Below are 26,551 nucleotides of genomic sequence, written 5' to 3'. Positions count from 1 at the left end.
TAGTCGACTCAATACAAAAACTATAGTAAAAATGACCTATTTTGAAAGACTTAGCTAGGCTGAAAGCAGCTACAAGTAGATAGCATCTACTTTGAAACAGATATTTATTAGAGTTAGTAAATTGATTGATTACGCAACAGATCTGAAAAGAAATTAGTCACCATTTTGATAAACAATGAATTGGTCATTTTCAAGCAAAATTTTTTTTTTAAATGCCAGTTACAGTTTCAATTTTTGCTGTTTTTTTCTCTCGAATCCTGGGTTTTAGGGAATTCTTATGGGCATTTTCCACAATTTTCTGACATTTTGTACACCAAATAATTGATTTAATCGAGGAAAAGAATTAGTAGTTTATTGGATAATGAAAATATGTGTTAGTTGAAGCCCTATTTATCTTTTTTGTGGCATTTATTAGGCCCTGAATCTACTGTATACTGTTTGGAAAAGGGCTTTTGGGGATAATAGATTTGTTACCTTATTGTGGGTACTAGGCTATTTAAACCTGGATTGTGGTAAAATACTACTTTATGTTGTTTTAATCATGTTGTTTTTATAAATGACAGTAGGAGTGCAAGTTTATGAAGATCTGACTGTTTTGAAATAAGTGCCACTTGATGTGATTTTATACAAAATGTGTTTTACCAAAAAAAAAAAATCTAATACAACATATGCAAAGAGTCACTTAATGAAATGCTCTCCACACGCTTGAAATAAAAGCATTTATCTACACTGGAACAATCAACGTTCGACATAAATTGCTATATTATATTAGGGCTTGATATGCTAGACCAAGGGCAGCAACCTTTACTATCAAAAGAGCCATTTTAGGCAAAGAAATTAAAAAAAATCTGTCTGGAGCAGCAAAACATTTGATCATTGTGATGAAGGTAACACAGTTTATAGTCTAAGTATATAGAATATAAGTCTAATGCAGTGAGGGCCAAAGTGCAAATGTACTACGGAGTATTAGGGCCACATTGAGGGAAAAAACATCTGAGATTTACAGAATAAAGTCATAATATTACAAGAATAAAGTCATAACTTTACGAGAAAAAAAAAAATAACAAGTAAAATTACAACTTTATAATATTATGACTTTATTATCATAATATTACGACTTTTTTTTCTTGTAAACCTTTGACTTTATTCTCATAATATTATGACTTTATTCTCATAATATTACGGCTTTTTTTCTGGTAAACCTTTGACTTTATTCTCATAATATTATGACTTTATTCTCATAATATTACAACTTTTTTTTCGTAAACCTTTGACTTTATTCTCATAATATTATGACTTTATTCTCATAATATTACGGCTTTTTTTCTGGTAAACCTTTGAATTATTCTCATAATATTATGACTTTATTCTCATAATATTACGATTTTTTTTCGTAAACCTATGACTTTATTCTCATAATATTACGACTTTTTTTTCTGGTAAACCTTTGAATTATTCTCATAATATTATGACTTTATTCTCATAATATTACGACTTTTTTTCTGGTAAACCTTTGAATTATTCTCACAATATTATGACTTTATTCTCATAATATTACGACTTTTTTTTCGTAAACCTATGACTTTATTCTCATAATATTATGACTTTATTCTCATAATATTACGACTTTTTTTCTGGTAAACCTTTGAATTATTCTCATAATATTATGACTTTATTCTCATAATATTACGACTTTTTTTCTGGTAAACCTTTGAATTATTCTCATAATATTATGACTTATTCTCATAATATTACGACTTTTTTTCTGGTAAACCTTTGAATTATTCTCATAATATTATGACTTTATTCTCATAATATTACGACTTTTTTTTCTGGTAAACCTTTGAATTATTCTCATAATATTATGACTTTATTCTCATAATATTACGGCTTTTTTTTCTGGTAAACCTTTGACTTTATTCTCATAATATTATGACTTTATTCTCATAATATTACGACTTTTTTTTTGTAAACCTATGACTTTATTCTCATAATATTATGCCTTTATTCTCGAATATCAGTCTTATTTTTTTTTTCCTCAATGTGGCCCTAACACTTTTGTCGCACCATAGACCTACAACAATGACAAATAAAAATGAAAATGTAAACAAAAAAACAGTTATTCATTTCCATTTCTATAAATCCACAGGGAGCCAGTGGAGAGGGGCTGAAGAGCCTCAGGTTGCTGACCCCTTTAGGCTTATACATTTGAGTCAGGCACATTTAAAGCCACACTTCCCTTTTGGGTCCTTAGCACACGCTTTTGTTTACAACCACGTCACCAGGAAATACATCCCGGAGTGTCAACATGCAGAGACAGGTAGGTGATCGACTCTAAACTGGATTTTAGATTACTTAGAAACCCTATTTTTGTTTAGAATATAGTCTACCTCGTCCGAATGGATATGTTAGACTTTAATATTATGTTAGAAATGACAAACTGAACCGTGTTAACAGATATTAGTTATTAACCTGCTGATGTATTTCATGTTTCCAGGACTCCCAAGACGCGCCTCTCTTTGGTGAAGATGAAGGCAACATGCGGGATAGAAAGTCCAACATAAAGTGAGATTACAGATGTGCTCGTCTACTTCTTTTGTTTGTCCTGTTCTGACCAAGATGTTTTAACTATACATAATGTATTCTGTTGTTTTCAGACACCCGCTGGTCTCTTTCTTCCACCTCTTCTTCCGAACAAGTGCCATCTTGGTCTACTTACTGTGCGACATCTTCAGCAGCCGCTTCATCGCCTGTATGGTCACCATCATCCTGCTGCTGTCATGTGACTTCTGGACCGTCAAGGTGAGCAGCTGGAGCACTACATGCATGGGAAAACAAATGAGCCTAATGTCATGCTTTAGTTTTATACACAACACCTTGTTTAGGTCATGTTATGTTTTTTTTTAATACCAGTAAATCTGGAAAAAAAAAGTCAAAAAACTCCATCCCAAGGTGACACATTCACATATGATGAAGAAAAAGCATCAAATCCTCACATTAAAGAAGCTGTTACAAGAGAAAATGTTTGGCATTTTTGCTTGAAAAAAAATATTTAAATGTTTTATTGATATTATAATTTTTGCAGATACATTTTTAACAATTTTTTACTGTAGTTACATGCTATTTATTGTTGTTTTTTTGGTTTATTTTATATGTTTTGTCTTTGAATATTAATGTTTTAAATGGAAAAAACAACATGAGCCTAATGTCATGCTTTAGTTTTATACACAACACCTTGTTTAGGTCATGTTATGTTTTTTCCAATGCCAGTAAATCTGGAAAAAAAAGAGTAAAAAAGAAAAGTGAGAAGTTCCTGTTATAATTCCCTCCATCCCAAGGTGACACATTGCTTCTTTCGTCCCAACCCCTTCAGTTTACAATCACATATGATGAAGAAAAAACATCAAATCCTCACATTAAAGAAGAAGTTACAAGGGAAAAATGTTTGGCATTTTTGCTTGAAAAAATTATTGAAACGTTTAATTGATATTCTAATTTTTGCAGATACATTTTTAACAATTCTAACTGTAGTTACATGCTATTTATTTTTATTTTTTTTGTTTATTTTATATGTGTTTTGTCTTTGAATGTTAATGCCCCTTGTTAGATTAAATCTGGGATTGTTTTGTGAATATTTGGACAGGTGCGTTATACTGTATGTTTTTGTTTTTTCCGCAGAATGTATCTGGCAGATTGTTGGTGGGCCTCCGGTGGTGGAATCAAGTGGATAAAGATGGAAAGAGCCACTGGGTATTTGAGTCCAGGAAGGTAAACAGAAGCTCATCAGATACAATCCTAAAAGGCGTAGGATTAAGGTTAGGTTAAATGTTCTTAACAAAGGTTTCTCACATGGAAGAGTAAAGTTACATGTTTGGAAAACAACAAAACACAGCATCCTTTGTAAGATAAACAGCCTCATGTTAAAAACTGAATCCATGTAACTTTGGCAGCGAGCAACTACAGTTCTCTGGAAAGTAATAGAGATCTCAGTGAATACAACGATGTTCAAACTAACAGAGGAGATGGCATTCCTGCACGTGCATCTACAATTTCAAAGGCTTAGTACACATTGCCAGTGTAACATTTGCAAAGTCTTTTTACAATGTAATGTAGCTGCATGACCTTATTGCACAATTGAAGATAGTGTAACATACAGTAGAACAGCTGCATTGTCCTCTGTCAGAAATATCATGCGGAACAATGGAGACATTGAACATGAATTTCCAAAGATTATTGATGTGTCCAAAACTCCACACTAACGTACCATTTAGTTTGCTAAAACAGTATGTGAGATATTTTAGTATGTCGAAACCTTAGTATGAAACCAGTAGTACGCGAATTGCATGCTATATCCGGTGAAATATTACAGTATGCAATGCTGGACACTAATATGCAATGCGGTAGTGACGTTGATGGACAGCTCTCTAACGTCAATAACAATTCAATTTATAGTATAAGATGTCACTTTACTAGCTGTAATATATTTTCTAAATTAATTCAGACTTAGATTCTCACAAATCATCGTTTGGTCACATGAGGTTGGCACGGGTTACCATGGTTACACGTCTCCAACCGGCAAGGAGGCTCTCAGGAAGTGACGACGTAAATTATTGCTCAGTGCGTCCGAAAAGATACACACTACTACTATTCACACACAAATAGGTTGAACGATAGTACACATATTGGGTATGTAGTGCATAGCACGCGATTTCGGACGAAGCCTATAGACAGTTTCAACGGAATCACATTGCTAGGCAACAGCTTGGGCCCATGTTTACTTCCTGTCTTCACAGTTGTAAACGTAAACATTCCAAATGTGTCACAGTTTTATTTCCCAAGCTGTTGCCTAGCGATGCAATTCCATTGGAATGGTCTATAGAACTTTTAATTTCCCATTCTGTTGCTAGGGCAACAGCTTTGGTCCAAGTTTGCTTCCTGTCAGCTACTGCATTAACAACCATTGTAACAGGAAACACAAAGGGGCCCATCAGAATGTTTATGTTGTCAAGTTTGAAAATATTTTTTTTATCTTTGATTTTTATTGACGAGCATGAAACTAAATCTTGTTTGCTTTTCTGAACAGACACACAGTCCGAACATGACGTCCAGTGCCGAGTCCCGGATCTTCTGGCTTGGACTCATTGTGTGTCCCGTCTTCTGGATGATTTTTGCGTTCAGCACCATCTTCTCTTTCAAGATTAAATGGCTGGTCAGTTCAGTGTTTTTGAAAGTGAACGTCGATTTAATTTCCGTCTTATTAGCCGCTAATTGTTGGTTTGTGTCTCTTAATTCCCCCACAGGCTGTAGTGATCATGGGCTTAGTTTTACAATGGGCTAACTTGTACGGCTATGTCAGGTGCAAGTTGGGTGGAAAGTCCAACCTGGGAAACATGGCAAAGAACTATCTTGGTGCCCAGATTTTTAAACAGGTATGAGAAGAGTAATCATACTTCCCTCCTTACATTCTTGTCTCAATAACATGATGCAGTAACTTCTCAATTTTTTATGTTTTTCACTAAAGGCAATGATGACAAAAGAGGAACCTTGAAGTTGAAGAGGACGAGTGACGACACATCTGCAGTGTGATGGACACTTTATATTTACTTCATTCCTGTTGGCCTTGTCTGAGGGTGTCTGAGGGTTTTTGTAATTTCACTCAAGCTTTGGATAAAACTGATTTTGTAAGTGTTGTTTTCTCCGAATTCACTGGCTGATAAATTACGGAATGATTGCCAAACTTTTCTAATAATTCAATTAAAGTACAATGTAGTTGCTTTTGACAATACATTTTGTAGTTTTTGCAGTGCATCAGTTCAGTGCACAGGGAGAGTTGTAATTTTTTTTACTGATGTGAGGTATTTATAAATGCAAAACCCTTACTGCTAAACTGAGTTCACCATAAGACTGGCACAGTCCCTAAATCCGGAGTAATGAAGGTACTGTAATGTTAAAATGCCTGATTCCTGATGGGATTTGGATCAATGCATTACTTTTTGTGACTTATGACAGCTCAGCCCTGCAGGCATCATCTCTGTACTACCACTAACTACTACTACTACTAATATACTAGTATTAATGTACTGTATATTGTTGTGAAAAGGGCTTTTGGGAGTAATTTATAGATTTGTTTCCTTATTGTGCCTACTATTTAAACCTGGATTGTGGACCTAAAAGTTATACTACTGCTTTAAGTTTGTTTTAATCTAACTTAATTTTGTTTTATTTTAAAAATGTCATAAATGACAATGTGGGATATGATAGGGAGAAGTATAAAATTTGCTGAAATAAGTGCCAATTGGGTTTGATTTTATACAAAAACTGGACTTTAAAGAAAGTGTTGTGTTTTATAAAAAATAAAAAAATAAATGAATACAACAATAAACTTATCCTGGTAAACATCATTTTTGGCTGGAAATGTCAACATCAGTAATGGCTCAGTAGTCCTGTGATTGTGTTATATAAACATAAGGTGTATTGAACTGTAATTCTAAATTAATATAACAAAGGGTTGTTCTAGTGGTTTCATAGGATATTAAAAGTGTTATTAAAAACCAGTATATTCACCTCTATTTCGCTGACGTTCAGCAGCTTTGTTTTTAAACAGAACATAATTATTCAACACAAGCTGAAGTCCTGCTGGTTGAAATTTCATCAGGTCCAAGTCAGAGTACATGTGAAGAATCTAATCTAATAAAACTAATCAAGTGCAGTAGGTCACCAGTCTGTCTGCAGTGAACGATTCAACCACTAGGTGGCAACAAAGGAACATCAGTGTTTAACAGAGTCAGTAAGTAAGTAAAGCTTTATTTATATAGCACCTTTTAAAACACACCGTTACAAAGTGCTTCGCACACAAATGAAACATCAAATAAAGATGAAAACAAGGAAAAATTACAATATGAAACACAGAAACAATGAGAAACAGATCAAACAAAAACAGACAAACACACATGTGAATGAGGCCTATAGAAAGGCTTGCCTATAGAGATGGGTTTTTAGAAGATGCTTAAAACAGTCCAGAGATTCAGCAGCTCTAATAGATTGGGGGGAGGTGAAAAGTTGTGAGACATCCAGTCTTTGGTTGCTGCTAAGCAGTCATGGAGGGAGGACAGTTGATTGAGGTTATTGGTTTTGGCTGAAAAATAGATCTGAGTGTCATCTGCATAACAGCAGAGTCTGGTTCACATTAAGTATTTCATTTGTCTTTTTCTTGCATGTAATATATATATATATATTTGTGTAGACATATGATGATATACACACTTAACTCCATGGATTAAAAAAAATATTTATTTTTTTAATACTGCCATGCAAGTCCTGTAGGAAAATCTTAAAGAATAAAATCTCACATTTGTGCGGGCTGAATGAACATAGTGTGCAGATGTTCCAGTTTTAAATTAACATTTTCTCATACTTACATATATAATGTGACTCAAAATGGCATCAGGAGTGAAGGATAAAATTCCTTTATTTGTTTGATTTTCAGAAGTATACCAACACGCATCTTTATCAGACATCGAGAAACGAACTGCGAGTACAAATGAGCACCACAGTATTTGAGGTTATAGAGAATGTGAGGTTAAAAAAATGTGTGACAAATGCAATAAATGTGTGCTGAGCTCTGCATCAATCTTTGCATTTGTACGTTGATATTAGAACAGCTCAGTTTAGCAGTTTTTATAGCTATGACGTGCATTTTATTCGTACCAGAATTCAAAATGATTAACTTCACATGTATGGTATACCATCACATAGGTCATGGCACCAAAGTATACGGTGCCACAAATTAAATATAACCAGAAATATGTCTTGTCCAGTTTGTCGGCAAACATCTGATTTCTCTCACTTTGCAGAGTCTGTGCGTTAAGAGCTTCCAGGAAGTTGACAACCTTCCTGAGCATTTGACTGTCCTCCTCCGAGCCGTTCAGCTGGACGACACTAATGTCAGCTTTGACTTCTGTAGGGAGTGAAGCTGCAATCAGAGCAGGTCATACAGTGTTTTTTTGTTCATCAAGACTTTGTGACCATCAATACTCAATATCAAGTACTACAGTACAGGCTCAACACATGCAGTATTTGTTTAACGGTAAAGTTTTCCTCACCCTCATCATCTTTCTCTTCCTTGTTTCCTGTTATTTCTGAGACCGGCCCTTTGGAGAAGCAGCAGAAATTGAGCCTGCCATCTTTGGCCAACCGTGTCAGCACCATGGACACCAGCATGCTCAACACCAAGAGGACCAGACAAACACAGAAGTGGGTTCCTGCAGCACAGAGGAGATGGTTAATGACTCAAACTGTGATGCCATTCATGTATTTGGTTTGTGAGTTTGTGTGTGTTTGTGTCTGCATGCGTGCTGACTTACGGATGATGGGGCTGCAGTGGCTGTCTCCAGGCAGCTGATCGTTGAGGATGATAAGGAACATGGTGAAGCTGAGCACCAGAGTGACCTTGAAAGAGTTGCGTTCGCCGCCTCCCAGCGGCAGAGCGAAGCTGACCGCGTCGGCCAAGACGATCAGAATACTGGGCAGCAGTAATGTTATGAAGGGGTTGGTATATTTGATGCTCAATGCCACCTGAGGAGAATGGCAGACAGAATTTCTTAGTACAATATAGAAACTGCTTTTAGTTGTTTTTAGAATTAGATACTAGTTTGTGAGTGGAGTAAATGGTTCATTTTATACCAGCGCCAATATCACAAAATAATGAAAAACCTCTATTATAAGTTCCCACAATCCAAGGGAACGCATTAAATTGCTTGATTTCTCCTCACTCAAAGATATTACGTCTACTATGATATATGACAAAGAAAATCAACAAATCCTCGCATCTGAGAAGCTGGAATCAGGGAAAGTCTGATGATTATTAATGTCAACATAGTTGCAGATTAATTTTCTGTTGATCGACTTATTGATTACTCGACTACTTGTTTAGTTCTGACCTCATCAAACAGGTCACTTGTTGTTTTTTAAAGTTAAATACCGTTAGGTTAATACCACTATTGCAGGAATTTGGCAAATCATTACCTATGTAAAATATAAATGACCATGCCATGCGATCATGAACTCACCCTGATGAAATTGCGGTCATCTCTCTTTTGATCGAGGTTAATGTCTTCAGTTTGCCAATCTCCATGGCTACCATCAACCATCTTTAATCGGTTGAATACCAGATCTGTACCACATCCTGAATGGAATGAAGCCTTCTTTAAAAGAGCACTCCACTGATTTAGCATTGCACTTCCATAACATTGACAGACTCATGATTGGCACTTAAAAACAGGATCAAAATCGATGAAGCAGAACGCTATAATAAAGGCTTCAAAATTCACGAGTGGGATATCTATTTATGTATTTTAAGTCGTAGAACAAAATGTTAAAATCTCTTAAGCTTGTGTTAACCACAGACCTTATTTCAGGCATCTAACTAAAAACCCATTGACTTCCAGACGAGGGAAACGGAAGAGCTAAAACGCGAACTCATTTCTGTGTTTTAGGACTCATTCCTGCAGCACTCTATACTTGCACAAGACACCGTGGCGTGGGCCTCCACATATGGCTCTCCGAAACGCCAGAGGGCATACAAATAAAAGATTCTGTGAAGAAGCTAGAAGGCAATGAGTGTTACCGCCATTAAAAAAACTAAAACGCCATAAACCAAGCTCCTCAATGCTTGGAAGGAATTGTAATTAACTGTAAACTCATATCAGGGCTGCACGGTGGTGCAGTGGTTAGCATGGCGCCTCACAGCTAGAGGGTCGCAGGTTCGAATCCGGCTTGGGGCCCTTCTGTGTGGAGTTTGCATGTTCTCCCCGTGTTAGCGTGGGTTTTCTCCAGGTACTCCGGTTTCCTCCCACAGTCCAAAGACATGCAGGTTAGGTTAATTGTTGACTCCAAATTGCCCGTAGGTGTGAATGTGAGTGTGAATGGTTGTCTGTCTCTATGTGTCAGCCCTGCGATGGACTGGCGACCTGTCCAGGGTGTACCCCGCCTTCGCCCAATGTCGGCTGGGATCGGCTCCAGCCCCCCCCCCCCGCGACCCCTAACGGGATAAGCGGTTGCGGATGTAAACTCATATCTCATATTCATGGACATACTTTATCGCCTTTATACAACCCCCGTAAAGAACGGAGTCAAGTATTAATTGTATCATACTGTAATGAAACAAAGGTTGAATATCCTGTTAACAATTTGATTTGATTGGCAATGTAGAGATATCTTGCTTTTAAAGCATTTAAAAACGAATCGGACATTATTTTGCTTCTTAATTTAAGTTATTTGCTTATTTTGCACAAAGCCCCCCCGCGACAACTTGCGGAGCCTTCATGCTTTACGCACAATATGTGATGTCTTCTTTGGCTCGCGCACCCTCGTGCCGGGGATACTGCTGCGAGCATAAACCCCGCTTTAAGATGGCAGCGACTAATGCAGCCTCATTTCACACTGTACGACACATTATAGCAATGACATACATAATTGAATTATCCAAAAGATAAAGCACTTTTTTTTAAAGCCTAACTGTAAAAAAACAAAAAAGCAAAAAACAAAGTTTTCAAAATAAACACAAAAAAAACATGAGATAACCAAAACACCACAACCATTCATGACCAAAAATAAAATAAATCAAAATCTTCTTCAGAATAAACACATATATGTAAAATTATGAAGTTAAGCAAATTAGGACATTATCACTTAACACCCAGTTTGCTCAAAAACTTTGATAAAATATTGTATAATATTTGTATTAGTGAATTGCTGAGCTCACCATCTTTGGACCAGGTTTGGATCGCGACGGGGCATTCATCACTAGCGAAGGGATAGTTGAACAGGTTGACCTCACAGTCCACCTCAGCACTTATGATCACAGAGTGCTTCACCGTGCCGTTATGGAGTACTAGCAGATCACGGGAGCCGTGCTTCATAGTTGTTGTTATTCTACACAGGCGAGAGACAACACATGTGTGAGATGAATATCAAGAACTCAGTGAATTGAATTTGTGATTATAGCTGGATCATGATATGTAACTTACCCATTTGTTACATGGATCTCTGGGGTCCAGACTTTGCTTACCGGCAGAACCACATGATGATACGGGTAAACTGATGTGTTCCATCCCAGCTCAGGATCCGTCCATTCCTGTGGTTTCAAATCAAAATGAATGTGATTGAAACATACACTAAGTTTCTTTTTGTCCATCTGTTAGTATCTTGAAGCTTACAAGTATGGCTTGCAGACGACTTATTAGGCGGAGATTCTTTGTGTCCTGTTAGAAAAAAGATAATAAATGTGGTGTCAACACTGTTGGATCGCTGGCGGAAATAAATCTGTGTCCTTGTGTCTCAAAATATTGCTCAGATTAATATTTTGTAAGACTTCCTGTACGCATCTTCAGCAGGTTTACATTAACAAAACTTAGGAATAACAACACCAACAATGATTGTAATTTTAATAATTCATTCTTGTCGAGTTACGAGAAGTCTAAAGGCAGAAACAAAAAGGACTTCTCACTTAGCTCCACTATATAATGTATAAAATAATACTTACAACTGACAGAGTCTGGTACTCAATCAACGGCACATTAATCTGCTGGGTGCAGTTATCGTTTTGTGGCTGAGATAAATATTCTTTCTTGATCAACATTTCAGCCAGACATCTGCGACTTGTGCAGTTGGAGTCCGCATGTCCACATCCTGGAAATTAAAAGAGAAAAGTGATCCAAAGCTTTGAATATTTTTGGAAATACTTCTGCCAGTCTACTACATCTCTAAACATTGTTTTGTGAGATATGTGTTACACTCACCTACTGTTAGTGAAGTCAGTAAGACGACTGCCTTCCACAGGCTGTGGGTAAGAAATCTCAACATTTCGGATTACAAGACTTCACGTATGACTAATAACTGTGGATTGACAGCTGCGTGCCATCCTTTTAGCCTTAAATAGGCCCGTCTGTGACGTTTAACCACATATACACAACACCATATAGGCACACCACAAGACAATATGACCGACACACAATAGTGAGAAGACAATCACGTTTTCAGAGCATCCCTCAGTGATCCTCCTCAGTGATCCTGTGCAAACAGTCAGAACACGAATGCAATTACTCTCACTGTCTGTTACCTGGCCTCCAGCTGCTATTTGTCATTATAGCTCGTCATGTTACTCTGCATTACAATGGGACTGTGGATGTCAACCTGAAAGTCTCCCAGTCACGGATGCAGGACAAACACGGTGGTTTCGGTGTGGTCGAGGGACGTGTCTTCTCACAGAATGGCCATTATACATACATTTTGTTTTGACAGCTGGTTGATGAACCCAGGTTTTGTCATTTATGTTTATTACTTTTGAAAATATGGCTCACAAGCTCAGTAAGTTATATAAAGCTAATTCAGGGTTCCCACTCTTTTGTAGAGATCATTGTCAGTGATGATCTTGCTGGTATGACGGACAGGGATCGCACCATACACTAATATGTTCCTATGTTCCTATGGTCTATGGCTATAATCAGCTAAATATCTATGAAATCATCTCTTACATGCTTAGTAATAACATAAATAAATATTATATGTAATATAGAAATAATCCAAATAAAGTTTGGAGCGTTATTTAACCTCCTTCGCGACAAGCTAGCATGACAAGGTTGGTACCAATGGATTCATTGGGTTTTCTAGTTTCAGATGATGCCAGGATCTTCATCTTCTCTAACTTTAAAACTGAGCCAGGAACAACCTAAAAATCGCAAGACGCGTTAAAGAAATTACTGGCGTTAAAACGTATTTGTGTTAACGCGTTATCGTGTTAACTTTGACAGCACTTATACATTGGATCTCTTGAAATGTTGGATGTTGTTGCAGTGTGTTGTAAGGTGCCACATGGTGCAAGACACTTACATCAATAAATCAATCTGTCCTGTACTTTCACAGTTTATGGGTGCGGTACTTCAGTAAAGGAAGTATAATTTTTCTTCCTGTCTGTGCTTTCACCCATTCCTTATATAGTTGCTGCCTGTAATTGATAGACGGATGAACTGTTCTTTCCAGGTTATCTCTCAGAGGAATGTCTCTTATCTCTGTCTTCACACATCATCTTAACCAATACGTGATGAATCAGGCGGCTTTCAAAGGGTTGTTCTATTTTTAAAAACACAACAAGGTTGATTTGGTGTTGTTTGACCTCTTTCTAACAGCCCTGGATGCTCTTATGACCGCAATAAAAGTGGTTTAAAAGTTAAGCGTGTCGTGGCGGCTCAGGTGTGATCTCTCTTGTCTTATCAGAAATTGAGGACGACTGAGACAAAGCAAATCCTTGCGCCAATGACAGCGCCTCCACCTGATGGAGCAAAGGTTAACTTTCTGTCTAATGAATCACGGAAATCCGAAGGGGAATGACTCAAATATACATAGCTGCAAAATGACCTATAAATCATCAATATTCCTCTGTCTTCATCATTTCGTGGAAGACTATTTCAGTTACGCAATTTCTATTTCGTCATCCAGAAGCAAACAGTCAGAGGACGTCTGATGTTTTTGTCCTTGGGAAATATTCCATAGGTCATAAATTCTTCCAGATTGTCCAATAAGGTCTCAGGAGGAAGGGATTGCTGTGATATCAGAACAAAATGGGACTTTGCCTCAGGACCAGGCCGGCCCCCAACACTCTGCGACCAACTGAACTTGGAGGTTACTTCAGCTGTGGCAACACATCGTTTACTAATGCTCTGCAGAACTCATGGGCTGAAGTGACACCTGACAAACTCTAATTTCTACTTTGCAAGTAAGTTGAATATTTAAATATACTATGTGTGCTAAAAGTCTTATTCAAAGTAATAAACAAGAATTCTGACATATATAAAGATTGCAAGTGTCTATGCTGAGGAGAGAAGCAAATTAGGTTTGTGTTTCTATTTCTATACATTTTGGTGATAAAAGTGTCATAGATTACTAGACTACTTGTAAAGTGGCTTAAAGTTACAAAATAATTACAAATGTAGCTGAATAGGTACAAAAATCCACGGCATATTACTCCTAATTACTCTTAATTATTACTACTATATTAGCAGGGTCAAGCCTGCCAGAAGGGAAATAATTAACCACAAGTTGTAATAATTAAATATTATAAAATAACTCATTGACAAACAAATTTAACAGCAATTATTAAGTACTGCCATGAAATGAAGAAACGTCACGAACGATATTATGGAACAGGAACAAGTGATTATTTTTCTTTTTAAATATTTCAGTTTGTATTTTTTCCCCTATAATCTTTGTGAATTAATGTTAAATATGGGGAAACATCAACATGTTTTAGTACATCAGCTGCATTAATTGGAATTTGTATGACCGTGAACCCTTATATAACCCAATATTACAAATTAATATCTGGAGCTACAGTAAGAGGTATAACAAATTCATTTCTGGAGCTTCTGCAGCTGTCATGACATTTAATTCTGACTCAAACTTATTAGTCCAGTGGGCTCTCCTGCAGTGTCAGTAGCTCTCAATGCACTCCCATAGAGTGTCTTACAGAAGGATTCAAATACGGAAGAAAAAGGTAAATAGGGATAGAACATAAATTAAATCAAATATGTAAAAAAGGTAAAGAAAAATAGACTAACAAACACACATACAAATATATATAGATAAAGTTGATATATAGATGGAATAATATTGAAACCACCATACCTTAACAGCATGGGCTGGTAATTTTCCCTGATCATTTTGTAACTGTGTCGTATAAGGAGGTTGGGCAGGTGGGCCCCAGTGACCCTTTTCCTTGGCCTGGTTGTCCTGTAACCTGTTCTTGTCCTCCTCAACGGACTCTGTGATTGCTCTGTAGTAATCAACTGTCTGAAACCTGCGACACTGCAGCTTATGAGGCAAGGGTTCACCTACTTATAAATGCATGTTGACTTGGTAACTTGCTATTTGTCTACGCGTTTTCCTCTACTTATTTATCAAATACCGTCACCACCTGCTGCAATATTACTGTGGCATAATCAATGCAAAAGATGCATGTAATTGTACAACACTAGAGATAATGTCTGAATTGTGTCTGCTTTTTTTGTTTTATAAACCTTTATTGAAATGTTTTTTCTCCTAAAGGCCTCATGCATGACGGTGCATTTTATTATCATTATATCTTATACATACAGAGTAGAGTATTTTTGTTTACTTATGTGTTCAATTACTGTTTACCTGCTTACAGGAGCCCATTTAAAATATAGTAAAATCGTATTTGGATCAACATTTATCTGACAGGAACTCCGTGTTTAAAGACTAAAGACTCAACTCTCAAGAAGCCATTTATCATAAACGGAGATAAACATCAGCTACGTGTTCTCAGGTGCCTCAATTAAGCAATAAAAATTAGATAAAAGTGACGGACTTCTTGCAAGGAAGGACACAGCTTAAAAAAACATATTGATCAGTGAGTGAGTTAACTCAGCATCGTGTGCTCAAACAAACTTGATAGCGGGCCTTTCATCAGTGACAACTCAAGCAGCTGTCAGATTACTGAAGTACAGTAAAAGAAAGTGGTAACAATTTCCTGGCTTTGTTGTATTTCATGTGTTACGGAGAAGAAGGTGTTGTGGTTAAAGTTTGACATCTGAGGAAACATTTGAAGGTGAAAGCTGTTAGAGGATAATAATTTACCCTCATGAGGATAAAAATAGAGGTCGAGGTTTTGCTTAATTAACCGAGACATTCAGACTCTGAATGATTCTGTCCCAAGCTTTTTGATCCATATTAACGGTTTATCACTGTATTTTCATGCTGAATGTCAAACTAGTCAATATTTCTTATTCAGCATTTTAGAATTTATAATCCTCTGCATGATTACGTGTGGTTATAATGCAGACGTTAACGTGTTTATAGAGAGCTTTTAGCACAGCTGATTTGGAAAGTGTCCAGACTGTAATGGAACTTGTGGTAAATAATCAACCACTAGCAAGAAAGTCGTGCTCTTGAATGTTTCACACTCAGAGCTGCAGGGCACTGCTCGAGTCATTAGCTGCTGATAGCCCGAGGCACGGAGCGACCTAGGCTGCTTGCTCAAACATGAAGGATTCAGCTCAACAAACAAGTCCGAGAGCCTTTTACATTTTAGTCACATGTAATGAGTAAAATGCTGTCCTCCATGGAACATGCCTAACACACCTTCCATCTCATCTCTTGTCTACATACAGGAGACTGGAAGGCAACCCTGGTCATGATGAGCACAGACACGGGCGAGCAGGTCATCATTGACACCAACTACACTACAATCCACACAATAGGCCGGCAGAATGAGGGCAGGCGGCTGCGCTACATGCAGAAAGATGGCAGGTTCCCTGTGGTTTTCCAGAAAGCCCCTGGACACTGGAGCCCGTTCCTGATGGACATCTTCACCACTCTCGTGGAGATCCGCTGGAGGGTGATGCTCCTCGTCTTTTCCCTCTCTTACATTCTCTCTTGGCTCTTTTTCGGTCTCTGTTATTGGCTCATTGCATATGTACACGGGGACGTCGACGACGTAGATAACGCACCATGCGTGGACAACGTGCGTGGCTTTACTGGAGCCTTCATGTTCTCAATGGAGACCCAGGCGACTATTGGCTACGGCTTCAGGGGGATGACCGAGAACTGTATCGTGGCCATTATTGTGGTGACCGTTCAAGATGTATTTAGCTGCCTCCTTGACACCATCATCATTGGTATTGTCATTGCTAAAATGGCCTCTGCTCGTAAGAGAGCTCAGACGGTTGGTTTCAGCAGCTGTGCGGTGGTCAACCTGCGAGACGGGGTCCTGTGTCTGTCATGGCGACTCGGGGACTTCAGGGGTAATCACATCCTGGACGGTGTTGCCAAGGCCATGCTAGTCCGCTATGTGAAACAGCCACTGGGGTCTATCGTGATGTCATACCAGGACCTGGACATCCAGGATCGAGACATTGTCCTCGCCACGCCAGCCACCATCATCCACAAGCTGGAACCCGGCAGTCCCCTCTACAGCCTGGGCCCCGATGACCTGCTGGGGGACGACTTTGAGCTGGTGGTGTCCTTCACCTACACCGGCGATTCTACGGGTATGCTCCACCAAACCCGAACCTCATACACGCCAGCAGACATCCACTGGGGCCAGCGCTTCCAGGACATGCTGAAACTGGGCAAGAGGCGCTACAAGGTGGACTACGCCCTGTTCAACGTGACCACGTGGGTGCCGGTGCCCCTGCTTAGTGCAGAGGAGTTTGACAGGAGGGGACGTCCCGTAGAGGGCAGTCAGTCCCGCAGTCTTCACTTATCATCGATCAAGAGAAACGGACACGCTTGCAAGGTGATCGCTGACATCACTGAAGAGGTGATGCAGCAAACCTGTTTGTAGGATGGACTTGTGATGGACAGTGGGATAAAATGTGCTCTTGTAAATATATTTATATGTGACTTTATATTCATTGTTTATAACCTGTTTTTAAAGGTACAGTGTGTAGGATTTGGCGGCATCTACTTACTTACTTATTGTTAAACTTTTTTGCTCGGCCGTTCCCAGAGGAGCATAAAGTGAGCGATGGACATAAATGGAAGTTAGAAAATTCCAGCACACAGATTTTGGGAGTAATCTCAAACTTTTTCAAGTCAAGGATCTCCAAAATCGATGTACAATAGACCACAGACCATGGATGTAGAAGAAGTTGTGACCTGTGCTTTTGCCCTGCGTGTTAGTAAATAACCTACAACTACATTAAATTCTGTTTATGTCGTGCTACTAGTGCAACTAGCTACTGGCCGATAGTCGGTGGTTTGAGAACAGAGACGTTAATACATCTACCACGGAACAGGCTTACAGCATACAGCCCATCGGTGTATTATAGCATAATAAAAGTGATGAATTACAGCCAATATATGCATTATTACAGCCGTATACAGCTAACAGGAAGCCGACAGAACCGGATATGTCATATAAACGGTCTGATGCACGTTCATTATGCCAAGGAAATAACTCTTGATTCAGCTATTAGTGAATTTTACAACTTTTAGGACACAATGATTTAAATAAGGGCTATTTAAGTGTCCGTACTGGAAAGTTAATTTATCTAAAAAAAAAAAAAATCCTCTGATTTACAGGCGTCTCTTTATACATCCATGGCCACTCATTGGCGTTTTCAGTCCAAAATGGCGACAGCACTACCGCAGCGCCATCTAGCAGCTGTTGTCAAAAATGCACCGGAGTTCCCCTCTTTGCTTCTATACTCTTTGCTGAGGTACCGCGAGCCGCCGAGTGCAAAACCGTGGTAATGCTGTTCACCTCGCTCAGAGGCCAGCCTTACCATAATAACACTACTTTAGGAGCAACGGGAGTAACTACGGTGGCTTTCAGGTTGCGTAAAATGCCAATATTCTCTCTCTAGAGACAGTTTGTCCTTTCTGGGCTACTGTAGAAACATGGTGAAGCAACACGGCGGACTCCGTGAAGAGGACCCACTCCCTATGTAGATATAAGCTAACAAAAACACAATTCTTAGTTTCAGGTGATTATACACTATAATGAAAACATAGTTCTGAATATTATATTTCTTCTAATAGATCCCCTGAAATGTTACACATTGTTCCTTTAATGCTTTGGATGAATGAAATTCATTACCACAAATGTGAGACAAATAAAAGTTGTCCTTGTAAAACTATTATTGTAGTAATAATAATGTCAATCACATTATGTGATGCCAGCACTTGTATGTGTTTATCCTCTTCTTTGCAGCTCTTCACCGCCACCTTGTGTTCACTGAGTGCCCTCAATATCACTCCAGCAGTGTGGGGATTATTTTGGAAAGTCACAGATTTCACAATCAAAGTATAGGCTTTACTCAGTAGCCTATACATCTGCTTTATTCTTAGACTGAAAAGCACAAACACTTATTCTCCTGACATGTATCTCCCGTGCATGAGCTTTATTTTATAATACTGACCGTGCTTACACTAGTCCTGGCATCATTGCACTGGCTTCCCCTACAATTTAGAATACATTTTAAAATGTTATTACTCACTTTTAAAGCACAACTTGGTCTGGCCCCAGAATACATAATGGATCTCTTAACACCCTATATGCCTGTACGTGGTCTGAGATCATCTGATCAGCTACTTCTTGCTGTTCTTAGGTCCAATTTTGTGACAAGAGGCGATCAGGCTTTTGCTGTCAGGACTGCCAAACTCTGGACTGCACTTCCTATAGAGATACGATCATCTAACTCTGTATCCACTTTTAAAAAACATTTGAAAACACTTTTTTTTTAGGATAGCATTCCTATAAGTAGAAGGGTATAAATATATATGTATATGTATATATACAGTATATTTGTATTATCAACTTGTCCTACCATTTTACCAATTTTATTATTATTGATATGTTCTGTGATGTTCTGTTTTAGCAGCTAACATATCTTTTACTTTATTTATCTGCTTTTATTATCTTGTGAAGCACTTTGTAACATCTGTTTTGAGAAGTGCTACACTGTTAAGAATTTCCCAGTAAAATAACAGTAAAGAACTGATGGCAGCAGGGTTGCCTTTATATTACTGTAAAATTAACATTATTATACTTTCGCTGAAATCTACAGCTTTGTACCGTTAATGAAAAATACAGTTTGAACTGTTTTTTTTTTAATTAATTTCACAGTATTTTACTGTTAATTTACTGTTTAAAGATACATTATATAGCTGTTTTCACATTTCTTTTACATTATCTTACTTATTTGTTTTAATGCACTATTTAGGTTGTATTTTTTACATACATTTTAATAAACATTATTTTTTGCCTAGATGAATAGACTTAGCAGGTTACAGACATAGGAATAGTCACACTAAATACAATTAAAGGCAGTTGTTAGGAAAAAGGCTATAATAGACTTGTTGACATTTTTCCCAAAATGTATGTCTATAGTTGAGCACAGAATGCAAACCATAACAACATGTGAGTGAAGAACAATAAAGCTAATTCACTGATTTTACAATCATGTACAATGTACAAGCCTCACATGTATAGATCAGGTCCCAGAATTAAAAAAATACTGCATGAAACTGTTACTGATGTTACTTTAGACAGTTGATCAGCAGTAAAGTGCTGTATTTTAAGAATGCATTATAGTTCAGTTAAAAAACGGCCTATGAGCGTAATTTAACAGGTTTTCTTTTGTATTAATGGTAAAGCACTGTTTTTTTAGCAATAACAGGTTAATACTGTTGAAATCCTGCTGTAAATTAAAAGCAATTGTTTACAGTGATACATTTATTATTATTATTATTATTATATATAAACTCCAATTATAGTTAATAGCTTGACAAAATTCACATGCACTCTGGAGATGCTTTGTTTTCCTGTTATAACATCCTATTTCCAGCGTCCCTTTGAGATAAGGGGGTCTTCCCTCTGACAGATGATGTATATGTGTGTATCATCCATGTGGGCTCAGAGACGCTCAAACAGGCGCTGCGGCTTCCTATTGGCTGCCGCTGCCACAGTGGGCGGGGCTAAAGGCACACGTGTTTTTAAAGTCTGTCTTTGCAACGACAAACATCTTCTTCAGTATTGCTGCAGAGGGTTATGGCACAATTTGCAGCGCCAGACGAGAAGCTGAGTGAACATCATAAAAGAGCAGCAGAAATAAAAGGGACGCATGCAGTGAGCATATCTGGAGCATATGGGACTTATTATAACAAGGAAACGGCAGATTTGCACCGCAAGGACCAACAGGTAGGTGTAATAAACAGGACACATTTATCTGTAATAACGACAGTGATGTGGAGTGAGAAAAAGAGCTACACTCTGCAATGTAGTCTCACTGTAAAATGCTAAAACATGCCTTGTAATAAGATTAAATCCTGGAAAAGTATTATTATTATGATTATTATTATTATTATTATTATTATTAGATTCTGCCATTGTAAATTGCAGGTTGTAGACAGGATGATCTGTAATTTGCCCTTAATTTGAACTATACTGCATCTCATGTCTGTGCCTGAGCTGTATTTTATAATCCTGACCCTGCAGAGTAAAAATACAAAAATATTACTTTAACTTAAATATCTGAAATTAAATAGGCCTCTCTTGTAAAAGTATAGGTGTTGCAAAAGCTTACAACAAAAGATGCTGTCTGTCTGCTGAATGACTGGCCATAGTTATTGATTGGTGTAATAAAAAATAGAGCAGCTTTATGTAACCAGTTTCCATCTGCCTCAGCTGTTGGCTCTAATTGAGAACACATGCAAAACAAACAATCACAGGTTGTGCAGCCTCTGGAAGCCTTGGTCTGTCACCATGCACGTATACCCACCTGCAGTAAGAAGTGTTAAAAGCTCATGTGACAAAGAAACCTGGTTGCAATGAGAGGAGGAGAGAGCTGATGAGCTCAGTGGCATCAAAACCACAAATGTTAGAGATTTTGATTCACACTGGAGGGGGTCACCTGTGTTAGAAATTTATGTTTACTGCAGGCTGTTCTGGATAAAAGTATTTTGATCTTTACTTCTCTCCAAAACTACGTCTAAACTATGTGCATTATGTGCAGTTTGCCTTGTTTCAGTGCCACAATCCATTAAAAAAATACTTAAACAAAAAGGTGACTGAATGGCCAGCATGCTCGTGAGGGTAAACTGTACTTAAGGAATAATAAATAAAGAAATATTACTTGTAGCAAGTCTTTCTCACTAAGAAAATGTAAGTAATTTGTGAAAAAGAAATTAGGAGATGAATATAGCATTTTCAGTATTATATAAAATCCATCAAACATAAATACTTGGCATCATTTCAGCTATAAATGAATGGAGCCCCATGTTCCCAATAGTGTGCGTGACAGGTTGCTATTTCTAGTTGACCCAGCCGTGACATCATTAGTGGAGCAAAACAAAGATGGTGCAGGAGGGATTTAGGACCATATCCTGCACATCTTGTCCCACATGACTTCTGATCACCTTCAGGACACTTTAATTATGATGGGATAAAAAATGACCTACGGCAACAACCTTTTTGACATCTGCACCGTGTTTCCAAAACTAAATCATTTTATTCAGAGTATTTACTGAAAAACGCCTCCTAGACTTAATGGATCTTTTCACTTGGACACAACTGACCCTTACATGATTCGAAAGTGGAGGTGGGGAGTTATTTTGGCACTAGCAGAGCATGTCTGGCTGACCGCGGCCTTTTGTAGCCTGTGGTGTTGCATTTTAATGGACCTCTCTTGCCACACACACAGACACCAAGTCAATAGCTTTTCTAATTTAGTTGCCCTTGTTGCTCTATTACATTATGATGCAAGGTTACTGTTGCTTTCAGAGAAAGCGACCCATGTTCTCCGAAATGCTGCAAGGTTCATTAAATCCTGTTCCATGATGTGCAAACTGGAGTTGTGAGTTAATTTTGGCCATGTGTTATTGACCTTGATAACAGAGATTCAATAGCATTAATGGAATAAGTAGTGCAATAAATGCGTGCAACATGTTATAACATTGCATCTGCACAGAGCTGCTACTTGTATCTTTGTTCCAGCGGCTCTCTGGATTAACATGAACTTGATCTGTAATTTGACTCAGCTCCCCATGGACTGACCTGCCTAATTAATACTTACATTAAGCAGGGTAAACATCCTTTCCCACTTTGTCAGCTATCTAAGTGCTTGAATAATATTTTTTTAATCTACTACTGATAATGCATGTACAGTACAATGCATTCCCTGTGCTCTCTGTCTGCACTGTGCACACTGTTTGTATAATTGTCTGTGTATGCAAGAATAGCGCTGCTAACTTTGAGTGTACACTGCATTATTTAGACAGCAGGTAACCACACACCCACATACACTGATCTTTGCTCTGGTTCCTGCCAATTACTTTAAAACTGTTTTTCTCTCTCTGTCTGTAATTTCCACAGCCCACTTCACTGATGAGGTCCAAAGCAGTCGCCAGATAGGAGTGACCCGCCCTCGCCAAAGGCGCACAGAAGCACGGGCCCGCTCTCCCCCTTTCCCTGCAGGATCTAGTCCTGCCGTCCACATTTTCTGCTCAAGTTTGTCCCCGGGATCATTCGAAACTGTTTCTCCAACGCTTCTACCAAAAACTTAGACTGTTTTCCAAAGCAGAATTGGCCCAGCCCTCCCAGGCGGAAGCAATGGGGAGTGTGCGAAGCCACCGGTACAGCATCGTGTCCTCTGAGGAAGACGGCATGAAGCTGGCCACCATTGCCGTCCCGAACGGCTACGGGAACGGCAACGTCAACAAGGTGCACACAGACCGCCAGCATCAGAGCCGCTTCGTCAGGAAGGATGGCCACTGCAACGTGCAGTTTATCAATATGAGCGAGAAAGGCCAGCGGTACCTGGCAGATATCTTCACCACCTGCGTGGACGTCCGCTGGCGCTGGATGCTGCTCATATTCTGCCTTTCGTTTATGCTGTCATGGTTGTTTTTTGGCTTCATCTTCTGGGTGGTGGCTCTCTGTTATGGGGACTTGGAGAATAACACTCAGAGGTGTGTTTCCAATGTGAACAGCTTCACCGCTGCCTTCTTGTTCTCAGTGGAGACCCAAACCACTATTGGCTATGGTTACCGCTATGTGAAGGAGGAGTGCCCCATTGCGGTCTTCATGGTCGTCTTCCAAAGCATTGTGGGCTGCATCATCGATGCTTTCATCATCGGTGCGGTCATGGCCAAGATGGCCAAGCCCAAGAAGAGGAACGAGACCCTGGTGTTCAGCCATTATGCAACAATGGCTATGAGGGACGGTAAACTTTGCCTGATGTGGCGCGTGGGGAACCTCAGGAAGAGTCACCTGGTGGAGGCCCACGTCAGGGCCCAGCTCCTTAAGTCCCGCACCACCGCCGAGGGAGAGTTCATCCCTCTGGATCAGGTAGACATTGACGTGGGCTTCGATAGTGGCATCGACAGAATCTTCCTGGTGTCTCCGATCACCATCGTGCACGAGATCGACGAGGACAGCCCATTCTACGAGATGAGCAGACAGGAGCTGGAGACGTCAGAGTTTGAGATCGTGGTGATCCTGGAGGGCATGGTGGAGGCCACAGCCATGACGACTCAGTGTCGGAGCTCCTACGTGGCCAGCGAGATCCTCTGGGGCTACCGCTTCGAGCCGGTGCTCTTCGAAGAAAAGAACTACTACAAAGTGGACTACTCCCGCTTTAACAACACGTACGAGGTGCCCAGCACGCCCAGCTGTAGCGCCAGGGAGCTAGCCGAGAAGAAGTCTGACGCCTCCAGCTCGAGGAACTCCTTTTGCTACGAGAACGAGGTGGCTCTCCAGAAAGTTGAGATGGAGGAGGAGTTCGAGGAGGAGGAAAACAGGGAGATGAGGGGCGTCGAGGTCGGCGCACTGGAGGACACAATCACAGATGTGGTGTCAGACTCTGAATGCAACCTGGACTCTTTGCCTTTAGAATCAAGGCCTTTGACAGCAGAATCAGAAATATGACTAAAGAAGGGTTAAAAACTACCAAAGGGTACGTTAAAGCGAATGAATTTGGTCCTGACGGCAGTTCTTTATAATGCGTGGCAGTTTGTAAAAGACTGTGATCTGAGTATGAAGTTCTCTATGCAGAAGCTTACGCACAAAGCACCATGGGCATCCAGACATGTCGTATTGTTTATGGTGAAAGTGGTGATAAATGAGCTGGTTGCATGGAGCTGGAGGCATGAAATGGGTCAGATGCCTTCACTCACACACTGTGTGCAGTCTGCCCTTTATAAAATATTTCAGTAGAATAGCCAATTGGGTTAAAAAAAAAAAGTTTGTTAGTAAATTTTAATTTATTCAAGTGCATCCTGGGTATAATAGGTCTTTTTTGTGTGACCTAAACGTCACATAAGATTGTGACTGGCTAAAATAATTAAAGATAGATAAAAAAAAAAGAAAGATTTGAACATGAAACTTTGAGATTTATTTTCAAATGCCAACCTAAATCTATATATTTTTTAGTCATTTTAAGGCGACTAAAAAACTGCACAAAGGCTGCTGTTTGTTAATGAGCTGGTCTCTTAGCAGAGTATATTTACAGTCCTCCTCAGCGTGGTGGTCTCGGTGTTGCTCTCATGGTGGCGTGACGCAGGAAAGAAATGCCTCACGCAGATTACAAGCACACTATGCTCCTCAGCCTCATCCTCTTGTCCAAGTATAGCATCTCTTGCATGGTGTGCCTTAACAAAAGCTTCAGTCCCAGCAGAGGCACACACTGCAATAGATGTCGCAGGAAGGAGAAGCATTAAGAGGTGGTTTACTGTGCAGTATACTGCCACTCCAGGTCTTCATGTTCTTATGTGCAATAAAAGGTCAGCGGTAGAACGCGTCAGGAAGCTCAACCCCTGAGCCGAGGTTATGAATGTCGACGATAAAAGTGCTGCTAAGTTACATATTGTATGTTTTAGAGGGAGCCAAAATGTATTATTTGTCTTTTAAAGTATCCATTTTGAAGATTGCAGCCTATAATGTTATTTCTAGACGTAGACGAGCATGATTCTGTCAGTGTGTTTTCCAAAGCTTTAGTGCACTTTCTCTTTTTTCCTCACCAGAGAATCCATCCCCATAACAGAGATTATTACCCAAAGCCAAATGTGTACATATATATAAGAGACAACAACCGTCACTCATCTGTTAGTTGATTTAAAAAACAGAATGTTTCCCTCATCTAACCTCATCTGGTTAGCTGAAACATTGGAGTTACTTGAGTTGATTTCGATGTATATTAACATCAGTGTTCTTGGCGTGGCGGACGTGCAGAATCGGGTCTTGTGAAGTTATTTCTGAATGGACCCTTTGCTTTCTAAAGATCAAGTCTGCTGATTAATATTTCAGTTACAATGTAGCACATTAGACTTCAGTCTCACACGAGATTGAGCTTTTTAACGGTTATTGTGACACATTCATGCTTAGATCAGTGGAAGCCAGGACACTGTACCGCTTCTCTGGTAAGGAAATCATTCAATTCAAACATTTGATGTGTTCTCACATTGACTTCTCCTGTCTTAGCTCTTTATTTTTCTACCAGGGTCTTCCCACCTTCCTGCACAAACCAGAGTCTGTACAGATTTTTTTTTTATCTTTTGTAAATTATTATGCAAATACTGTATATTGATATTGCAGTTGTTGAAAACAGTTTATGTCCTTTTTTCAATAAAAATGCAAAAAAGAAATGAAGTTGATGCTTTGATTGTAAACAACAAATCAGCAGATGATGTGCGTGTATGACCTTTTAAATTGCTAACAATTATTAGCCATCCTTCTGTTTTTAAGCGATGCATCCGCAGTATACTGTGCAAGAATTTTCCAAGGATTTGCATTTTGACCCAAAACGTGTGACATCTGGAGGCCAGCTCGACTGTTTTAGCTGTAGCTCCTCTAATTTGGAGCCGCGGCCCAAATTCCAGGCTGCTGGCTGTCAGGGCTCGCATCATCATTTACTATAATTCACCAAACTGACTCACTCCAGTTCTGCGAAGGCCCACAGAGACCCCATGCTATATCAGTCGGCTTCGCTGGAAGTCATTTTCAGTGACAGTAATGGAAAGAACACCTCATTCCTCC

General features: G+C 39.0%; 4 protein-coding genes across 6 annotated transcripts; 3 read left to right on the top strand and 1 right to left on the bottom strand.

Annotated features, from left to right (window-relative positions):
• The first annotated feature begins 2,213 nt into the window (after positions 1–2,213).
• Positions 2,214–6,386, top strand: zgc:112148 (uncharacterized protein LOC550424 homolog). Its single transcript, XM_037793521.1, has 7 exons — positions 2,214–2,320; positions 2,498–2,565; positions 2,658–2,802; positions 3,679–3,768; positions 5,084–5,209; positions 5,301–5,429; positions 5,522–6,386. The coding sequence occupies exons 1-7, from the start codon at positions 2,309–2,311 to the stop codon at positions 5,546–5,548; spliced, it is 597 nt and encodes a 198-aa protein (XP_037649449.1). The 5' UTR covers positions 2,214–2,308; the 3' UTR covers positions 5,549–6,386.
• Positions 6,387–6,940: 554 nt separating this feature from the next.
• Positions 6,941–12,545, bottom strand: LOC119502423 (5-hydroxytryptamine receptor 3A-like). Of its 2 annotated transcripts, none has more exons than XM_037793387.1 (9): positions 11,799–12,545; positions 11,543–11,688; positions 11,217–11,261; positions 11,028–11,134; positions 10,763–10,932; positions 9,069–9,184; positions 8,364–8,574; positions 8,103–8,261; positions 6,941–7,972 (listed from the first exon to the last, which is right to left on the bottom strand). In XM_037793387.1, exons 1-9 carry the CDS (start codon positions 11,860–11,862, stop codon positions 7,698–7,700), a joined length of 1,293 nt encoding a protein of 430 aa, XP_037649315.1. In that variant the 5' UTR covers positions 11,863–12,545; the 3' UTR covers positions 6,941–7,697. The 2 variants fall into 2 exon arrangements, with proteins under 2 accessions (XP_037649315.1, XP_037649316.1); XM_037793388.1 differs by having other exon boundaries at positions 6,941–7,957.
• A 1,009-nt stretch (positions 12,546–13,554) lies between these two features.
• On the top strand, positions 13,555–17,716 carry LOC119502424 (inward rectifier potassium channel 16-like). The gene is made up of 2 exons (XM_037793389.1): positions 13,555–13,771; positions 16,185–17,716. The coding sequence occupies exon 2, from the start codon at positions 16,208–16,210 to the stop codon at positions 17,357–17,359; it is 1,152 nt and encodes a 383-aa protein (XP_037649317.1). The 5' UTR covers positions 13,555–13,771; positions 16,185–16,207; the 3' UTR covers positions 17,360–17,716.
• Positions 17,717–20,563: 2,847 nt separating this feature from the next.
• LOC119502422 (inward rectifier potassium channel 2-like) lies at positions 20,564–26,160 on the top strand. 2 transcript variants are annotated; one of them, XM_037793385.1, is made up of 2 exons: positions 20,564–20,719; positions 22,892–26,160. In XM_037793385.1, the coding sequence occupies exon 2, from the start codon at positions 23,129–23,131 to the stop codon at positions 24,443–24,445; it is 1,317 nt and encodes a 438-aa protein (XP_037649313.1). In that variant the 5' UTR covers positions 20,564–20,719; positions 22,892–23,128; the 3' UTR covers positions 24,446–26,160. The 2 variants fall into 2 exon arrangements, with proteins under 2 accessions (XP_037649313.1, XP_037649314.1); XM_037793386.1 differs by lacking the exon at positions 20,564–20,719 and adding an exon at positions 20,759–22,373.
• The last annotated feature ends 391 nt before the right edge of the window (positions 26,161–26,551 follow it).

Source organism: Sebastes umbrosus, chromosome 14 (assembly GCF_015220745.1).
Source record: "Sebastes umbrosus isolate fSebUmb1 chromosome 14, fSebUmb1.pri, whole genome shotgun sequence".
Classification (NCBI taxonomy): domain Eukaryota; kingdom Metazoa; phylum Chordata; class Actinopteri; order Perciformes; family Sebastidae; genus Sebastes; species Sebastes umbrosus.
The sequence above is the reverse complement of the archived record's forward strand: the minus strand, read 5'-3'. Positions and strand labels throughout refer to the sequence as shown.